The sequence below is a fragment of the Chenopodium quinoa genome, unplaced genomic scaffold, assembly GCF_001683475.1.
Source record: "Chenopodium quinoa cultivar QQ74 unplaced genomic scaffold, ASM168347v1, whole genome shotgun sequence".
Lineage (NCBI taxonomy): Eukaryota > Viridiplantae > Streptophyta > Magnoliopsida > Caryophyllales > Amaranthaceae > Chenopodium > Chenopodium quinoa.
The window spans coordinates 1,361,861-1,380,258 of record NW_018745170.1 but is presented as its reverse complement, the minus strand read 5'-3'; the positions used below and the strand labels follow the sequence as shown (position 1 = coordinate 1,380,258).

Here is an 18,398-nt window from a genome sequence, read left to right as displayed (position 1 = left end):
ATACTTCATGTGGTATTGTCTTAATTTTATTCAAGTACAAACGAAGTAATTTGTTTGATTAAAATTTCTTATAGGGTCGTGATACCTTAACTAACTTTGAAATCTCACTCATATCAGTTTACCCTAAAAATTGGACTTTTCTAGCTCGATGGTCTTTTTTTGTGTGTAAGGAGAACCCTAATCAAACTTCAAACTTTACGATTTTTTGGTCCAATATAATATCTAAGAGGCAAACACTTTGAAGTAGAAGGGAGGGTAAAGGATCCAATCCCTACCCCTAGGCCCCAAAGCAACCTCACTTGGCAAGATTCCAAGCCCGACCCTTAGGATGTGGATTGTGCAACTACATAGAACCTAATTTTGTTTCGGGCCTCAGATAAGTAATATGTTATACGAAGTAAAGAATTTGTTGTGCAAAGTTAGAATGTGAGGTGCTTTGGTTCAGTGGTATAGTGAACTTGTTAAGTCAATGGTGGTTGCCGCTGGTTGCTTTCAATTCTCACAATACAAATTTCTACTGTAGTTTTTTTTTTTTTTAAAGTCAAATTGAGACACTTAAATAAAAAAGTAATAGATCGACGCTAAATGATTTGAACCCTAAACCTCTAAGTTATGAGATAAAAAACTTAACTAAATTCAACACCTTTTTTTTTATTTTTTTTTTTTTTATAATTTTATCATTTGTTAATCTTAACTCAGAAGATGGAATGAATAATACATTAATACTGTATTAGAAAGTTAAGTAAGAAATATTGAGGTTGATAACAAATTGGGCTTAGGCAACCCTCTCATGAGCAACTCAATCCACATCAAGTCATCAACTTCATCAAAACTTAATTAGACGATCCAATAACATTGAACCTGGATTCAAACTTCAAAGTCAACTCAAATGTTAAGCAAATTGTCAAATTTGTCTTTGCTTGGCACAAGTGCACAACATTCCCTCTGAGATTGATCCAGTTTTATCAAGGTGTCCATTTTCCAGCTTCCACTATATACTTGGACGCACTCGCAATCGTTTCTTTTACCCCCCTTTTTTATTCGTTTGCTTATTGTGATTTTCAAAAAGCTTAATTAGTCTGGGGTTTTACACGATCTATGGAGGTCTATAAAGGAAACCTAGTCCCTTGTGATGTTCTTATATTCCTTTTTACGCGATTATATCCACGTACGCATTAAATCATCATATTAACACGTTTACAAATTATAACCGGTGATAAAACCTAATCAAATTTTAGAATATAGCACAATGTATAGTAGCCTTACATATTTAATAACCAATAATCTCGTGAAGTAATGTTAGGTATTTTATGGATTTCAGTGCCCTCACTTAGAAAGGATCATAATGATAAATTAAAATATAAAATCAATTATGAGGTTGACTGTCAGTTCATAGGTGCAAATCTCATCATTCACCCTTCCTTACGAAGTATAAAGCGATGAGCATAAAAGCAGTCATGCTACACATCCACACTTCAAATCTAAAGCAAGGATATCGTGAAAGGAGCGTGATAGAATATAAAACAATTACCCATGATACAGTAGTTGATGGGTCTTGTGCTTTGCTTGAAATATCACGTTAACAATGGGGAATATTGTGCTACGTACGTTACTATGGCGGAAACTCCACAAATTTAATTCGCCATATACAACCGCTCTTTCAAAAATAATGTTGTCCTCATTGGTCACTGAGTCTTTGCCATAACCACTACAAGTTCGATTCGCCATAACTTGCACATACTCCCTCCGTTTTTAAATACTTATTCCACTTTTCTTTTGCGGTCGTTTTTAAATACTTACTCAATTTTCTTATTTGGAAAGCTTTTACAATATTTAATTCATTCCTCTCAACTAGTGGACGCGACATAAATCATATTTTATTAATTTCATGTTCTCTCTCCTCCAATCCTCTCAACCACTTTTGCTTTTTACAATTTTTTATTCTTCCACCTACTCCACTACCTTTATATTTTATTACTTTCTCTAATTTCCTTTAAAACACCGCGCATGAAGAAATGGAGCAAGTATTTAAAAATGAAGGGAGTATTAATTTATGTGACCAATAAAAATCATGTCATGACTCGTCTTTGTACCCCCTAGAGTAGGGGTGTCCGTTCGGTTTTCGGTTTGGATTTAGTCCAAATCCGATTCAATCCGAAATATAATTCAGTTTTCAATTTTTCAATCCGATCCGATTCGAATTTCTCTCAATCCAATCCGAATTAAAATTCGGTTATTTGGATTCGATCCGAAATCCGAATTATAATACATTATTTTTTAGCGCCTAATACGATTATAAAAATAAAGCTTTAATATAAATATAAGTCTTCAAAATCATGATTAAAATAAATAGTTCAACATCAAGTCATTAATTAATTAATACAAAGTCTCCCTAATTTATTTTATTTAGTAGTAAGTATTTGAGCTAAATTTCAAAAAACAAATAAATCCATATTTATACAAGCTTAATTTTACAATTCGGTTTTCGGTTTGGATTAGATCCAATTAGGGTCAATCCGATCCAATCCGAAAATTCGAATTTTCAAAAAATCTCAATCCGATCCGATTTAAAGTTCGGATCCGATCCGAATTGATAATTTGGTTTGGGATGGATTGCATTTCGGTTTTAATTCAAATTATGGACACCCCTACCCTAGAGTTGTTGGTTGTGATAAACAATGACTACCCCATTACATAATATTGTGGAACAAATTAATAGATATCGTCTGAGGTATATAAACCAAGCTTATAGCAATATTAAAGACTTAAAGTAGATTGAACGACTCAAGAATAAACCTCCAAACTAAACGCTTAAATTGACCAGAATTCTACTGAACGATCCGATTGTCACCTCTTGCGAGTATCACTTAGCCAAATAGCCAATTAACCATAGTCAATTGACTCAATTCTCAATTCCAATTTGCTCCTCCACTCCTCTCCACCCCTTTCTTCCAAAACCCCTTCTTCTTTTCCCAAACTCCCTTGCTGTCTTCCACACTCCTCCTCGCGCACTCTTTCTCTCTCCTCCTCCCAGCAGAGCAGCACAACCCATAAAAATGGCGGAAACAGCCGACTTACAAACCGAACACACAACCCCACCACCAGAAACGACGGCGGAAGACACCCAACCGGCGCCAGATTCAGAAGCCGCCACCACAACCACACCCAAGTGGCCCGGTTGGCCCGGCGACAATGTCTTCCGCCTCATTATTCCTGCCCCTCAAGTTGGAAGCGTAATTGGGCGAAAAGGGGAATTTGTAAAGAAGATGTGTGACGAAACTCGAGCTCGGATTCGGATTCTTGAAGCCCCTGTTGGTACTGCCGATCGTGTGGTTAGTTACCCATTTCGTTGAATTTAATTCGGAACTGTTTTTCTTGGATGAATTCAATTTAGTGTTCTAATTAGGGTTTTGTAGCTTTCATTTGTTTGTGGGTATTGTTTGATTTTATTTGAGTTGATTGAATTAGGTCTTGATTGTTATGATGCGTATGACTTTGTAGAATTGAGCTTTTTAGAGGAAAAGATGGAATCTTGTAAGGTTTTGGTTGATGGGTTTACAGGGTTTTGTTGTTTGGTTGAAGTATTGGTGTATTTAATGTGAATGTTTTGGGTGAAGTAATGTTGGTTCAATTTAGTGTTTTGTTCTTTGGGCAGAATGGTTTTCGATGCCGGGGAGGTATTTGACTGAGAAAGAGAGTTCTTTGGAGGTTAAATGTTGTTGGCTTTCCTCAAGTACAGTAGTTTTAGAATTGGCAAATTTGGTTGCTTTGGCTGTGGAACTATTATTCGAGTTAGGGCTCTTTGTTTGTAGATATGAAGGATATTGTGGTGTTGAAATGGGAAAGAATTATGTGTGGAAAATAGAGCTTTGATGGATAAAAGTTTGGTTCTTGGAGTATAACATATTAGCATTGATTATTTTTGGTTGTTTTGGTCAAGGCTGTTTTGTTAACAGGTAGTAATAGATTTGAATTTGATTTTCTTTTGCTGTGAAGAAATTTAGGCTTCAATTGAAAAATCCATTTTGAGGTTGGGTTCATGATTACCTAAATTACATTAAGCTCAGATCATAAACATAGTGTGGGTGTGCAATGTTCACCTCATGGACCATTCAGCCCGATGGAGTTTTACGAGTCACTAATACTCTTTTTGGGACCTATAAATCTGTTATATAAATGGTAAAAACTTGGTACATATTTTCAAACCCCTTGCTTATGAATAAACTATCTATTACCTAAAACAACTTCTTTGTGGCAGAGGAACATCTTCAAGGGTATATTTCTTTGGAGTGAAATGTTTGATGTAAATTAGTTTTTCCTTCAGAAAACCTTGTGTGTGCTTGGACTGAGACGAAGCATGTTGTATCTGATGTCATGAGTAAACTGTAAGGACATGAATTGAGAGGGCTGGTGCTCCTTTTCTCCTTTTTGTCTTTGGTGCCAAGTGGACAGTTCAATGAGTTCATTAAGTTTGTATCATCAACTGTTGTTGACTTGTAGAGGAGGTCTGCTGTGAGGTTGCTTTTTTGTGAGAGGATCCTTAACCTTGTTTTGCTTGAAAAATCTTACCATGCTCCAGTATTGTCTGTTCTAATTTGCTACAGGCCACAAATCATCACTTTCTAGATATCTATATTAATTTTGATTATGTGGTTACAGTTTGTGAATTAGCAAGTATAATTGGCAGTGGAGGATGCTTGACTGATATGATTTTGTCCTAGGCTTTTCATGCAAAAAGCACCTGATTATTGTTAACTTTTGTCATTTCTTAAGATTGTTTGAAAGATGTGATTGGATAGGGATTTATTTGGAATTTTTTTCCTTTCAAAACAATTTTTTTTTTTTTCAAATTCCTCAGCAAATCACTTTCCTAGTTGAGAATTTATCCTGATAGGGAGCCTGGACAATATTAAGCCTTTTTGCAGAGTCTAGAGAGTTACGGTTGGTACTGACCATTATTTTCATATTCCGTAGTCTGTACCATATAGACTGTAATAAGTGTCTTTGGTTTGGTTTGATGGGAAAGAAGTGCTGTATGGGACATGGGTTATGTCGGTGATGTATAGCTGTTTAACATATGCTGTGAGACAACCAATAACCTTATTGATCACAGGTCTGTTGGTGTGGCTTAAGTTTTTAAGTTCATCCATTGGGATTTTAGGTTGACAGTGTTGGCCCTCAACCTTTTATATTTATGCATCATCCTGTCTGATAAGAGTGACTATTACTTTAAACCCTGAAAATGAATGAACAGGAAGAGTGAAAGCTATATTACTCATCAGTGTCCAATTATCAGTCTGGGCTTGGGAAAGATATTAGCTTTTACTGTATCCTCTAGTTCAACGGCTGTTGATATTTGTTGCACTCTTCAATACAATAGCTGTTCATAGTGTTCTTTATTTATATGTAGGTTCTGATATCTGGGAAGGAAGAGCCAGATGCTGCTCTGTCTCCAGCAATGGATGCAGCAGTAAGAGTGTTTAAGCGTGTTTCTGGTCTTGGTGAAGGTGACGATAAAGGTTCAGCAGCTGATGCAGCTGCTTTCTGTTCAATAAGGTTATTGGTCGCCTCAACACAAGCCATTAATCTGATTGGAAAGCAGGGATCTACAATTAAAGCAATACAGGAGAGCAGTGGTGGTGTTGTGCGAATTTTGCCCGAAGGTTTGTGTTGCAACTATTCTTTTGCTTTCAATACTGTCATTTTGCTTCAGTAAAGTTCATTTTGTAGCTCTATTTTCTTACCTTCCTCTAAAACTTTTATCTTGGTGTACAAATTTTATCATTTGTGTTCGGGACGTGTCTCATTGTTGAAGGTATGAGCTTATATGTGGTTGTAGCAAGGATATGGTCTTACAGGGAAGTTGACGTCTTATCATTTATGATATAAGTTTAATCTTGATTTTGACATCAAGCCAGATTAATCTGATCTATGGTCATGGTGTTTATAAGAAAAATGCTAAGATGGAACTATGGAAGTATGGGTTTGATGATTAACTTCTATATAGAACCTGATTTTTTCTTTCAATGAAAAATTTATGAAGAGGAAGATCCTGATGTTTTTAATTTTCTGATTTATATCAGAAGAAGGGGATGTAGTGGAATTGTTGGACTAGGGGTGCTGTATTAGGTTGTTTTGATGTTGCAGAGATGTATTACTATATCCAAGGCTTGGAAAGTAGTTTTGATCGATGTAAGAGTCAAAACTTATTCCTCTTGACTTAAATCATCGTGTTTACATAATGAAAAAAAAGGGAAGCCCTATCCATCTCAAGACACGGATACGGTGTGATTTGGAATGACAGGAACCACCGGAGAGAAAAGGAGATTGATTACCTATTTGCTTCATACACCATCAAATGTTCGGGTTCGAGTAGTAAACCCTAGTTCTGGACCTGGTAATTGAAGTTGAAATATATGATTATCTTCTTCAGATTTTTGGCCTTTTGCTCATGAGTTTGGGCCTAGAGAGAGAGAGAGAGAGAGTATTACATGCTGCCATGCTGATTGTATGTTAAAATTCCCTTTAATATAAATAATCAAAGTATTTGACTCCAACTCCATATATGGGTATTTTAATAGAGAATTGAGACAATTTGTATGAAAAATGTATAATTGCCATCATACCTGTGTCCAAAATTAAGATGGTGCCCTTGTAGTAGAAATTATCAGAATTATCGTGTCGGACATTTAGATCTGTACTCGTGTGTATGTTACATAGTGGATGAAAATAGATTGTTTCAGTATTTGTTTGCTGTGTCACTCAAGTGACTCAACTACCACTAGTATATGAACTTCAGCCCTATAGTGCTTAGGACAAACTATTGGTTCCAATGGTCAATGTGCTGCTGAATTCTGTATGATTAACTGGGAGAACTTTCACTGCAACAGGTGTCCTGTGCTGGGTTGATTCATGCATTTTTAAACACAATTTTATTATCTTGAAGTGTTGCTTCACAAAAACTCCGTAGAATCTTGTTCCATCCCTTTTGTTATATAGTTCATTATAATTTAACATAAGATGTTATTGTTCCATCGTTTTGCATAAATTCTAATAGTATTCTTGTCTAGGTGAACTTCCCTCGTATGCGGCTTCTGATGAAAGGATTATTGAAATACATGGGGAAGCTCTCAAAGTTCAAAAAACATTTGAAGCAGTCCTTGGTCACCTGAGGAAGTTTTTGCATGATCACAGTGTTGTGGCTGTGTTTGAGCAAACTGTAAGGAGTTGTATTTTTGAAATATAGCATTGTCTCCATTCGTTGGGTATTTCTTGTGACTTATATGCTGTGTTTCTGCAGTACAAAGGGACAATATCGCAAGATAGGACAGCTGATGCTTTGGAAGATAAATCCCAATCTTTGGCAAAGACTACCTCATCTCAGTCATTGATTGCCGATCATTCTCTGTCATTGAAGCGGGAAAGCTATTATGACCGTGAAGCTGAACTCGATATGAAATTCCCTCGTTCTGCAGTGTCACTGTATGGATCAGATCCAGCGCTCAGTTCTCTTCATTCTACAGGACTTACTCGTGCTGCTGCTCCTATAATTACTCAGGTATAAACAATTATTTTGTTGTACATCTGTTGGGGTAGGGATGTTAGGTGACATGCACCTTGCAAGAAGTAAATTATTACGTAATGTGAATTTGATGGCTTTTAATACTGATATATATGAAGTATATTGTACGTTTGTCCTGCCTAAAGGACAGGTGGTGTTGGGGAGGAAAATTATGAACTTTTGAAACTGCAAAGAGTTTGTTATGAATCAGTGAATCACATAGTGAGCAGCAAATAGCTGGACAAATTTCAGAGGATGATTTCATGTACACCTGGCAATTCTGACCCTGGCCCAATGACCCGACGCATGACCCGAAATTGACCCAAAAACATCGACCTGAAAATGACCCGAAAATGGAGTTAACCCGAACTGACCAGACCCGAAGTTAACCCGAACCCGAAATGACCCGACCCGAAATTGACCCGAAGTGTTTGACCCGAATAGACCCGATACCCGAAATGACCCGAACTAAAATTACCTTATAATTGAACTAAAAATTTCTGGTGCCAAAATAACTCAAATTGTTCATCTTTAACCGTAGCCAAGCTCATAAACCGAATTGATAGTTCTTATTATAACAATAACAAAATATAAAATTATTGATTTGAGCTTGATCTACAAATGGAACAACCCGAACATGACACGTCTTGATTTTGACCTGACCCGAATATAACCTGACCCGAACGTACCCGACCCAAAATTGACTCGACCAGATACCTGACCCGAACTATACTCGAAACCCGAATTGACCTGACCCGACCCGTACCCGATCGAAATTAACCCGACCCGAACGACTCATTTGCCAGGTCTAATTTCATGTATGGAGGAAAAATTGTCTTATTAACCGCCGAGATTATTAAGATAGGACATATACCTACTAGGCTACTACGATTACTACCACTACCTTTTTTTTTCAACTACCATCACCATCCTTCAAATTTACACCAGCTGCCACTACCTTTTCCTTAATTGTAGCCACCGCTACCAACTTTTCTCCCGATACCGCCGCCATTCCCCTCTACAGCTCCCTCTTTTTCCTCTTTCACTTAGATCTGGTTTGCAGGTAGCTTATGGTGGTGGTTGGGTGAAATTTTGTGAAGTTTAGGGATGATTTTCGGGTAGCTGGGTGATTTGTGGAATCTTGTGGGTGGTTTTCGGGGTAAGTGGGGTGGTATTCGAGGTGGTGGGAGGGTGGTTTTCGGGTGGGGATTGAGGCTGTTTTCTGTGATGACTTCTGAGGCGGGTTGGTGTGGCAATGGGGCTGTGTGATGTTGGTTGGGGAGGTGGGGTCAGGCGTTGGTGAGAAGTGATGGAATGGTCAACGCTGGTAAAAAATGGTTGGTTGTAGAGGAGTTTGGGGGTAAGATTGATTCCTTAGGGAGGGTGGGGAATCATGTTGGAGGGAAGTGGGGGAAACAGTGGGGTAAAGGGAATGATTAAAAAGGCTTAATAAACAACAATTAAGGTTGTCTCGCTAATCTTTTCCTTGAATACCCCAAACCAAAAGCCCCCTTGAGAGTTTTGGGGTTCTCCTCTTTACTTCAGAGAGAAGCAAAAATTAAAAAGGTTATTTGGATTAGTCAAAGAGACTGCACTCAAATGTTCACCTACTATTCTTCGATTGAGGATTTTGGCTATAATGGTATTCAAAAAGCAAAACAATCCCTCCTACAAAAATTTAGGGGGACTAGGGGATACCGAAATCTACTAATTACTTTTACAGTCACCCATCTTGTAAAGCAATACAACTTACGACTTAAAATTCTGCAATACAACAAAAAAAAAAAAAAAAATTCTGTGTCTCCTATCCTTGAACATCACACTCTACTGTTGATTTTACCCGTGACCTTAACTGCTGATCCTTGAGCCAAAATTATGCAAGCTCAGTGGCTCACCCTTGTTTTTCCACCAAAGAAAAGAATCCTAATAGGCCTGTCAAATCTGTACTTGCAAGTTGCAACACATCATTGTTTTAGTGTTAACTATTTAATGGTTTGAATCATTCTAAACCACAATCCAATGAAGAGTTATTTTTATCCTATGTAGGACTTTTGCTTACCAATTACCTTTTTCTTTGGAGAAATGATATCACGTAATAATTTTTCTTAAAAAATAATGATGTTTGAGATACTAATTAAACCTGTTAATCAAGAGCACAAAAGAAAGAAAATAGCAAGAATCCAGTAGATAAAGAATATAGTGACAAGGAATAATAAGAAGTGACTTTAATTGATATTGTTTTAGCTATTATGGATGAATTGCTGATTGCTGACCAGGCCTAACGCCTTATCGATCAAAATCCTGCCGAAAGGAAATCTGGGAGTCAAGTTTTCATCTGTGATGCATATCGAAATTTAGTTGAGAAATTTATTTGTAAGCAACAAGTTGAATAGCAGATTTGCTGATACATTATTATTCTAGAGAATTTCCTGATGAATTATGCTGTTTTGTGAGGCCGTGTGAAACTGTGGGGGTAAAGAGCAGCGCTAGGGGTTCCTGCTGCCAGTATTTTTTGTCCTTTTCTAGGATTTGTTTCTTGACGACTAAGTCTTTTAATGGTGATGTTTGCAGTTTTAGTAGTTTTCTAAATTTTGTCACGTGTATCACTTCTATAAAGATACATGTGAATGCTGTTGTGCAAATGTTTATTTTCCCTAAAGAAAATTTGAATTTTTGTAGTGTTGGAAGAACTCAATACTTTGAGCCCAAATTAGCTCTACTCTTAGATATGCTATTTGTTAGTGCAGCATGTGATTATCTTAGTATGAACTGTGAAGGTTTTGGATAGAGAAAGTCAGGATGTTCTGTCTGTGTGCTAGATTGAGTTTCATGTGTTAGCCTCTTAACTGTGTGTTTGCCAGCGGCCACTTGTGTATCATGTTTTATTGAATATGAGAGTGTGGGATCATATTTTTTTGTCTGTGGAAAGAGAGATGTATGAAAATAATTGTGGGTTAGTTTCCAAATTAGAAGTGAAAAAGTTAATTTGGTACAAATGAAGAAGGAAAGTGTAAAAACTAATCTAGGACAGAGGGAGTGTTTAGCTATGGTATGTTTTGCTTCCCAGCAACTTGATCGTTGCATTAGAGATATCAAACAATACTACATATTATATTTTGCATCAAGGACACTGTATTCTATTTTTAAACTCTGTATTTGCAATTAACTCCGTCTTTTGATTGATTGCTCTAATCAGGTTACACAAACAATGCAAGTACCACTTTCTTACGCTGAAGACATTATTGGAATTGCTGGAAGAAATATTGCCTACATTCGTCGTGCCAGTGGTGCAGCTCTTACTGTCCAAGAAAGTCATGGTCGAGGTGATGAGATCACTGTAGAAATTAAGGGCACTGCAACGCAGGTCCAGACTGCTCAACAGCTTATCCAGGTTTTTGCCTTCGTTTACTTCTTGTTTTACTGCATCTACTTATGGCTTTTGCAATATGTTGTTTTTTCATTCTAATAAAAAAGTGTGTTCAATCTTTAGATACAGATTTAAGACACTTTGGTATTTCAAATAATGCTTGCAATTTTTGGGCATTGTAGCACAACTTGACTTGACACAAAGCTAGTGAGAGAATGTTGAACCAAACATGACCTGAACCCGACCTTATTTGTTCCATTTGTCATAATGTGTAATCATCGTACATTTTATAACCACTAGGATTCAATATTTTCTATTTTCATCCATAGCCTGTGTCTACTCAATTTACACAACCTGTCTACCCAATATACAAATTCAAACCCACTTAGATAATAAACAAAATAGCTGATTATTTATAAGGAAATTTTTTTTTTTTCCCGTCTATAACCTGGACCTGAAGTTTATTACGGCTGTTTTTGTAAAACTTAATGACAACTATATGGTAATGCCAATGATGGTGAATTGGTGATAATTTAAATGTTCTTCTAGTTTACCTCAGAATGAGTTAAATTATTGATATGTCCTAACCGTTTGCAGGATTCGATTAATGGGCAAAAGGTAGCCCCTGCTAGCATGTATGGCAAAAGTGATTTGGGCTTGGGTACTGCATATTCACATCTGCCAGAAAGCACATATCACCCTTCATCATTGTCATCTTTATCATCCTATACAAGTCAAGGTCTTGGAGGAGGTTATTCTTCTGGATTGGGAGGCTACAGCAGCTACAGGTTCTGAGGTCTTGTAGTAACCGCTGTAGTTCCAGATCCGCCTTCACTTTGTATCTTTTAACCTTCTTGTTTGATACTTGTATTGTTTACTACTAGATGTACTTTATAGGAAATTTTCAAGTTGATAACCTTCTAGTCTTGTCAAATGCAAAAGACGGAAGGTTGTGCTGTACGATATTTCCTTTTTTCTTTTTTTTTTTGAATGGAATACGATATTTCCTTTAATCTCTGCCTTTCTGTTATTTGTTTGTTTTTGCGTGCGAACTGAGAAATGCTGGTTATTTCTTTGTTTGGACAACAGAGCCTGAAATCTGCGAGAACCTTCTGCCTAATACAATTTTATTCGTGCATTATTTGCGCATAACTGCTTGTTAATGCAGAAAGCACTCCAGGGTACCAGTATCCTTCTTACCTGATCTGAAACCAGGGTTCCCATGGATATTGGACTCAATTACACAAGGACTGATACTAGTGACCCACTGTTGTAAACAGGCAGGGACAAAATTCAAACCTGTAATCTTCAGGGCATGACTCACTATACTAGTCCGTGCGGCTGCTCTTGCTGTAATCATTAGCAATTGCGCTCTTTAGACCCCGATTAGACGTAATTAGTGGTTTACAGCAAAATTGGATGATTCAACAATTGATGAATTGTTTGTTGAATTCCAAATGTCACAGGCTTGGCCAACTTTTTCTGGTCCTTATTCACACGGATTCCGCACGCCTATCGTGTTTGGTCTGCAGCTCAGTTGAAAGCTACGACATGCGGCGTATTGGACTTGAGCCACCAGTACAAATTTCATCTGGACAATATAAATCGAATTTCTGGATCTGCTCGTTTCTTAAGAAAAATAAGTTCATTTGATCAATCATCCAAAGAGAAAGCTAGGGTTCTCAGTTGGAGAAAGCTAGAGTTCCAATCGGAAAAGAGAGTAATTATTAATGAGTTTGTCTACGTTAATGATTCTTAAATTAACTATATTTCGCATGTGTATCATATGCATGAGAATTAGGTATACAAAACACAAATTTTAGGTACCTCGCACGTATATTGTAAAACATTACTTCAATTAGTTCACCTAAAAAGATTTAACCTTGGGTGTATGTAAGGAGACACTACGAACAATAGGTATGATTTATATCTCTCTCCTAGGTTTCTTAATACTAGTTCTTTTAGGCTACTTTGGCATCCTTTTATCTTGTAAAGTGCTTGTTCCTCGGCCCGCCGGTTCTGTTATCTCTCCGAGAAGGACCAGCTTTTTGGCCACCCTGTTTCCCAGTGTTTCCAAACTTAAGGGGCACAATAGGTTTAAGGTATGAAAACCCTGGAAAGTGACGTTTATCCTTGGGTAGCCGTCTTAGCTCCGGTAACCAATAGGCTACATACTCGCCTTCAGGGTCATATACCTGTGCCTGAAAATCAAATAGAAGCAAGTTCCCTTAGAATGTCAGCAATGCTTGGGTTGGCATGATATTCTTGCGTTCTTTTGCTACCGTAACCTATAAAATACAGTATTGTGTGAGGTACATTGCTAGATTATTCTGTTCTGCTAGTAGTTGAGACCATGAATTGGCATTGTTTCAAGAATTTTTACGAATATCCCATCTGTTACTATAAGTCTACAAACCCTATAAAGGTTAAGATGAATAGATGATCATGTGTTTACTTGTCGAAAAAGCACCCTTTATACTTATTATTTTGTATAGAAGCTTGAAATTTGAAGGTTATACCTGTTTGGGAATGCTGAAATATCTATCTTCCCTGGGATCATTTCCGACACCTGCATACACAGCATCGCACAGAGACTTAGTAAACTAACATTTATGACACATGGATATTAAGAAGTGGAGATAGCGCGGATAGATGAATAAGCTGGTGAGCACCATCTATCAGAATGGCTTAATCTTTTGTAAAATTCACTATGTACATCCCCCTCTGTTAGCAAATCAGAATCATTTTCAGATCAACGTGTTTAAAGTGGAACATTTCCGGATGAACTAGCACTCCATATTATATAGTTTTGAGCAGAAGACCATGAAAGACATGCAAAATAAAATTCCCTGGAGATTGAATGTGAGGCAAAATTAACATCAAAGCATTGTGACAATGACCGTAAGATGAACATTTGAAGATTGAGCCGTGGCTAGCAACCATGGACAGCTAGTGCATACATATGATTTTGTGTTTGTGTGCTCAATAGTGAGAAAGAGAGAGAGATAGAAAACCACCTGCTCCATATGTCCAATTTCCATAATTAGAACAAGGATCATAATCTAAGAGGCACGTCTCAAACCATTCTGCCCCCATACGCCAGTCAATACCCATATCCCTTACAAGAAAAGAGCAAACAATCTAACAACAAAATTCCAATGCTTCAATTAGGATATATACACGTTAATAATAAATAAAAATTTCAATATCTTCACAAATAGCAACACGCTTGATGAGAAGTTGGAATTTACCTGTCTACCTCTGTTAGACATGAAGCCGGTAGTTGCTAGTTCTTTCATATTTGCATCTATTAGTGGGTACCTGAAATGTTGTTTATAATAGATGTGAAATGTTTTGACCAGAGTGCCTGACCACCATGCATCTAAAAGCATAAATGAATCAACAACTCATAAGGGCTGTTTTGGTCATAAATTATACGCCACAATTCAAGAAAGCGAGAGACAATGTGCCACATTCAAGACCAGGCTCAAAGAGGAGGTGCAACTGGTGTGTTTGTATACAATAGGCTTGATAGCCCCAAAATTCATAATGTCACCCCAATTTGCATATAAGTCAGCTTCAAAAGGTGCAACTTTCACGTGATTTGAAGTGACATTTACAAGATTTCAGGTGTCTAAGCTCAATTTTTATACTGATACAAGACCTACTGAAAAATAAAAGGTAGGATTTGAGAATGCTGTAGCAGGGGAGGGGGAAGCAACTTGAATGAAAAATGCATACCCAGTTTTGCCGTCTCTCCATGATTCAAACAATGCAGTATCCTGGCTCCATTTGTTAGCTAAATGCCTAGGACCACCTAAAGGAAAAGCAAGGAAATGAATTAAGAATGGTTATTATCCTTATCAGTCGGGCCACATTTAAGGAAGTATTATCAAGAGTGAATATGAGGAGTCTAAGTTTTGATTGAGAGCTAGAATTTTAGGTATTACCCAAATGGAAAATAGAATTTCCGTATTTGATTGATATAAACCTGAAGTAATCTCTCCATATCAATTCAAATAACACCCTGAAATCATATTGAACAGTTTAGAAACAAATTTCTTGTTGGACAAGCAGTTCATATGAGTATATGACTAATAAATGGAACTATTACCAGTATGTTGAATCATTAGCGATCCTCTCTCTTTCATACCTCTTGACCTATAAAAGTATAAACATAGAGTCATTCTCCATATGTTAAATTTTTTTCACATGGTCTGAAGAGACTGAATATTTGGATAGAGAAAAGGTTCAATACTCAACTTCCTCATATATGAGGCGTGGAGATATGCTTCCACTAGCTAACCATGGAGAAAACTTCGTCGAGTATTCAGATCCAATCATTCCATTCCTTGTCTCCTTATATGTTTTCAACAGATCCTAAACATTTTTTAGTCACGTGAACAACAAATGATCCGATAAATAATTTCTTAAAACAATTGTCATAGTACCATGAACTGTTAAAGCAGCAATGTAGCAACACGTGTAAAATCTGTTTCATATGGTAAGCATGCATCTTATATGCTTGAGGAGATTTACATATCTGTCAACTGAATAGTCAAGCAGCTAACCTGTTTCCAGAAGTATTCATGAACTCTGCTGAGTGAAGCGCTTTCACCCCCAATGAATACTAGACCTTTGTCTACCTGTCACAAAACAAGAAACAGGCCATATTCCATCTCAGACAGGAAAATGAAACAGAAAAAGAGGGGCTGGGATGGTGTCTTCTTAGGGGTGGGGGTAAATGAACACTTGTGAATTCATAAATACGTAATTTAGTTACACTCAGATTACCTCAGTAACATACCTCTTGATTATGTAACCCTAACTGGTCAATAGAAGGAATGGCACCCCAGTCTTCAATTTCAGGAGGAGGGCCAAGTGACGAAGGAATCTTGACGCAGGCTCTGATTTTGCTCTTGGATTCAATGGACTGTAAATTCCAACATATATAATTAGAAAAATTTGTAAAAAAAAAAAAAGAATTAGCAAGAAATGACCGAAATCAACTGATGGGAGGATGTTTGGTGTCAAATATAAAAAAGACCTCACCTTACGGAATTGTGTGTAGACATCAGGAATGTCTCTCACATCAAAGGGAAGATCAGTTTTATAGTACAAAGTAGCTCCCCAAAGAAGTTGCAATTTAGGAGACTTTGCTGCATTTTGGGCTGTAGATACTGTTGATGGAAGAGATACTTTTTGCAGACCTTTATTTACTCGTACTTCAACATTTAGCTCCTCGCTGCATGTTTCCTTCTGAGCATATATCTGGTACAGCCAAATTGAAATTTATGTGGTCTAAACAATTTGGTTAATCAAAGGCACAGAGGACTGAAGAAGATTATTCTATTCAGAGTTCAAATTAAGGAAAATCTTAACTGTGTGAGCTCCAAAGGTTTCTGCTAGTGCAGGAATAATATCCTCAGGCTTCCCATGTTTAACCAGCAAGTTTAAACCATGCTTCTGCAAGTTCTTTCTCAAGTCGGCTAAACATTGTATGAGAAATTGTGCTCTTAATGCTGTCATATAAAAGGTGGGCTTGACATCAGATACAAATCACAAGCTGGATCCTTCTTTTGTTTTAATATTTCAAACAGAAAGCATAATAGAAAGCCTTGTTTATGTTAACTTTGGAAGAAATAGCATTAGCAGAAAGCACACCATAAGTTTTTCCCTCTAAAGTAAAGTAAGCAAACAAAAATTTCCAGTTATTCCAGCTTCATAAAGCACTAGAAACCTGATCATATGCAGAGCACAAAATCATCAACAAATTTCAGCATAAGTTCAAACCGAATACATGTAAGGCGGAGAGACGTAAGAGCAATAAAGACCATATTGTTTGTTAACATTCATGCCAATATCGCCAACTGTCAAAGCCTATCTTTAGTACTTAATCTATTTCATGAAGTCGGCTATTAAATCGAACACATCCCAAAGCATTGCAAAATTAAAGCAGGTTAGACATCTCTAAGATATACTTTATCAAAGTTGCTTAGAATTATTCTATACATCACCTTAGTTGAGTTCTTGCCTCCAATAATTGCATCTTCCCAAACCTGTCCATTAAGGCAATGCTACCTAAAACTCACAATCTTCCTAAGCATCCAAGCCATACCCTTGGGTAAAGAAGTTTATTCAGTCTAGCATCAGGCAAATTTCCTCCAAAAGTACAAGAGAAGTTCATACTTCAAATTTTCCATCCAGCTCATTTCCACAATCAACTATCCATGTTAAAATAATCTTCTAACCCTCAAGTCTCCTAATAGCAACAACCACATTAAAAAAGCCCTTACACTAATTAGTACCACTCCAAATCTCTCTCAAATAGTTAGAAATTATTGAAAACCCATTGTTGTCCTCATGTGAGTTTCCAGAGAAGAAGAGGGTAAAAAACACATTATAAGGTTGAGGAGACACTCATCTTATAACATATTCTTTGTAAAGCATCAACTACACCATCTTATGATACAATTTAAACAAGATAGAATTTTTTTATGTGTAGAAAGCCACAAATGCCAGAATTGAAGACAGGATTTAATCCCACCCAGAAAAATTGCAAACATATCTATAGACTAAGATGAACCCACATCCAAAATCCATACAAAAATAAAAATAAAAGATAAAAAATAAATAAAAAAGAATAAACACCCACATCACAATTTTACAAATTCCTCCATTATAACATCAGGAACCCAACAATTTAACTTTCAACAAGAATTATACTTGTATGAAAGAAGCAATTATACCTCCAGTTTTAGGGAACCCAAAACTATAAGTAGTCCCAAAATGGCGAGGATCAACACAGTAAACAGGCAAAACAACCTCAGAAGAAGCCCAAGCTTTGAACAATGCTTCATTATCCAACACTCTCAAATCATTTCTAAACCATATAATGCAAACCCCTTTACCATTTCTCTTATTTTCAGAAGAAAGATAGTATCTTTGGAAAATTTGCCCTGTAATTTTATCAATGTCATTAGTTTCCAAGGCTGGAACTCTATAAATAACTGATTTTTGGGGAGGTTTTGGTGGAATATTTTCAGAATTAGAGGCTGAATTCATTGCATAAAATTGTTTTGAAAAGTGATTTTGGGTGAAATTTATGAAAATTGAGGTGGGTTTTGATGAATTTGTAAATTTTTGTAAGGATAAAATTGAGAGGGAAGAATTTCTTAATGTGTACATTTTTTTTATTTTTCTGTTTTTAGTGTGAGATAGGAGAACAGAGAAAGGTGGAAGAGGAGAAGATGAGAAGTTGACACGTGGAAGTGTTTTTTAGTGAATGATGAATGATGATGTGGAACATTTTTGGCCTATGGAGAGGTTGATTTTGATATTACGTCCGTACATTATTAATGTTGCAAGGGTGATATGCTACATTTGCTATGTGACAAAATTGTACTTTTTGATGCATTACACTATACATTTTTTGATTCAATCTAATTATTAATTTTAATCATTCATATT

At 36.7% G+C, this 18,398-nt stretch overlaps 2 protein-coding genes across 2 annotated transcripts; one reads left to right on the top strand and one right to left on the bottom strand.

The window, feature by feature from the left end:
- Positions 1-2,916: 2,916 nt before the first annotated feature.
- Positions 2,917-11,965, top strand: LOC110710146 (RNA-binding KH domain-containing protein PEPPER-like). Its single transcript, XM_021888401.1, has 6 exons — positions 2,917-3,332; positions 5,411-5,663; positions 7,071-7,219; positions 7,301-7,558; positions 10,758-10,952; positions 11,526-11,965. The coding sequence occupies exons 1-6, from the start codon at positions 3,057-3,059 to the stop codon at positions 11,721-11,723; spliced, it is 1,329 nt and encodes a 442-aa protein (XP_021744093.1). The 5' UTR covers positions 2,917-3,056; the 3' UTR covers positions 11,724-11,965.
- A 672-nt stretch (positions 11,966-12,637) lies between these two features.
- LOC110710348 (cryptochrome DASH, chloroplastic/mitochondrial-like) lies at positions 12,638-18,213 on the bottom strand. The gene is made up of 13 exons (XM_021888634.1): positions 17,678-18,213; positions 16,311-16,450; positions 15,981-16,199; positions 15,736-15,861; positions 15,500-15,574; positions 15,192-15,308; positions 15,043-15,089; positions 14,879-14,955; positions 14,670-14,745; positions 14,180-14,249; positions 13,946-14,069; positions 13,448-13,497; positions 12,638-13,129 (listed from the first exon to the last, which is right to left on the bottom strand). The coding sequence occupies exons 1-13, from the start codon at positions 18,114-18,116 to the stop codon at positions 12,911-12,913; spliced, it is 1,779 nt and encodes a 592-aa protein (XP_021744326.1). The 5' UTR covers positions 18,117-18,213; the 3' UTR covers positions 12,638-12,910.
- Between the last annotated feature and the right edge of the window lie 185 nt (positions 18,214-18,398).

Excerpts from the sequence above, each read along its gene's own strand:
- LOC110710348 (XM_021888634.1), bottom strand. The coding sequence starts at position 18,116 with ATGTACACATTAAGAAATTCTTCCCTCTCAATTTTATCCTTACAAAAA. Across the intron at positions 15,862-15,980 it reads TCTACACACAATTCCGTAAG|TCCATTGAATCCAAGAGCAA; the intron begins GTGAGGTCTTTT and ends TGGAATTTACAG. Across the intron at positions 14,746-14,878 it reads AAATTCTATTTTCCATTTGG|GTGGTCCTAGGCATTTAGCT; the intron begins GTAATACCTAAA and ends CTTTTCCTTTAG.
- LOC110710146 (XM_021888401.1), top strand. The coding sequence starts at position 3,057 with ATGGCGGAAACAGCCGACTTACAAACCGAACACACAACCCCACCACCA. Across the intron at positions 7,220-7,300 it reads TGGCTGTGTTTGAGCAAACT|TACAAAGGGACAATATCGCA; the intron begins GTAAGGAGTTGT and ends GTGTTTCTGCAG. Across the intron at positions 7,559-10,757 it reads CTGCTCCTATAATTACTCAG|GTTACACAAACAATGCAAGT; the intron begins GTATAAACAATT and ends TGCTCTAATCAG.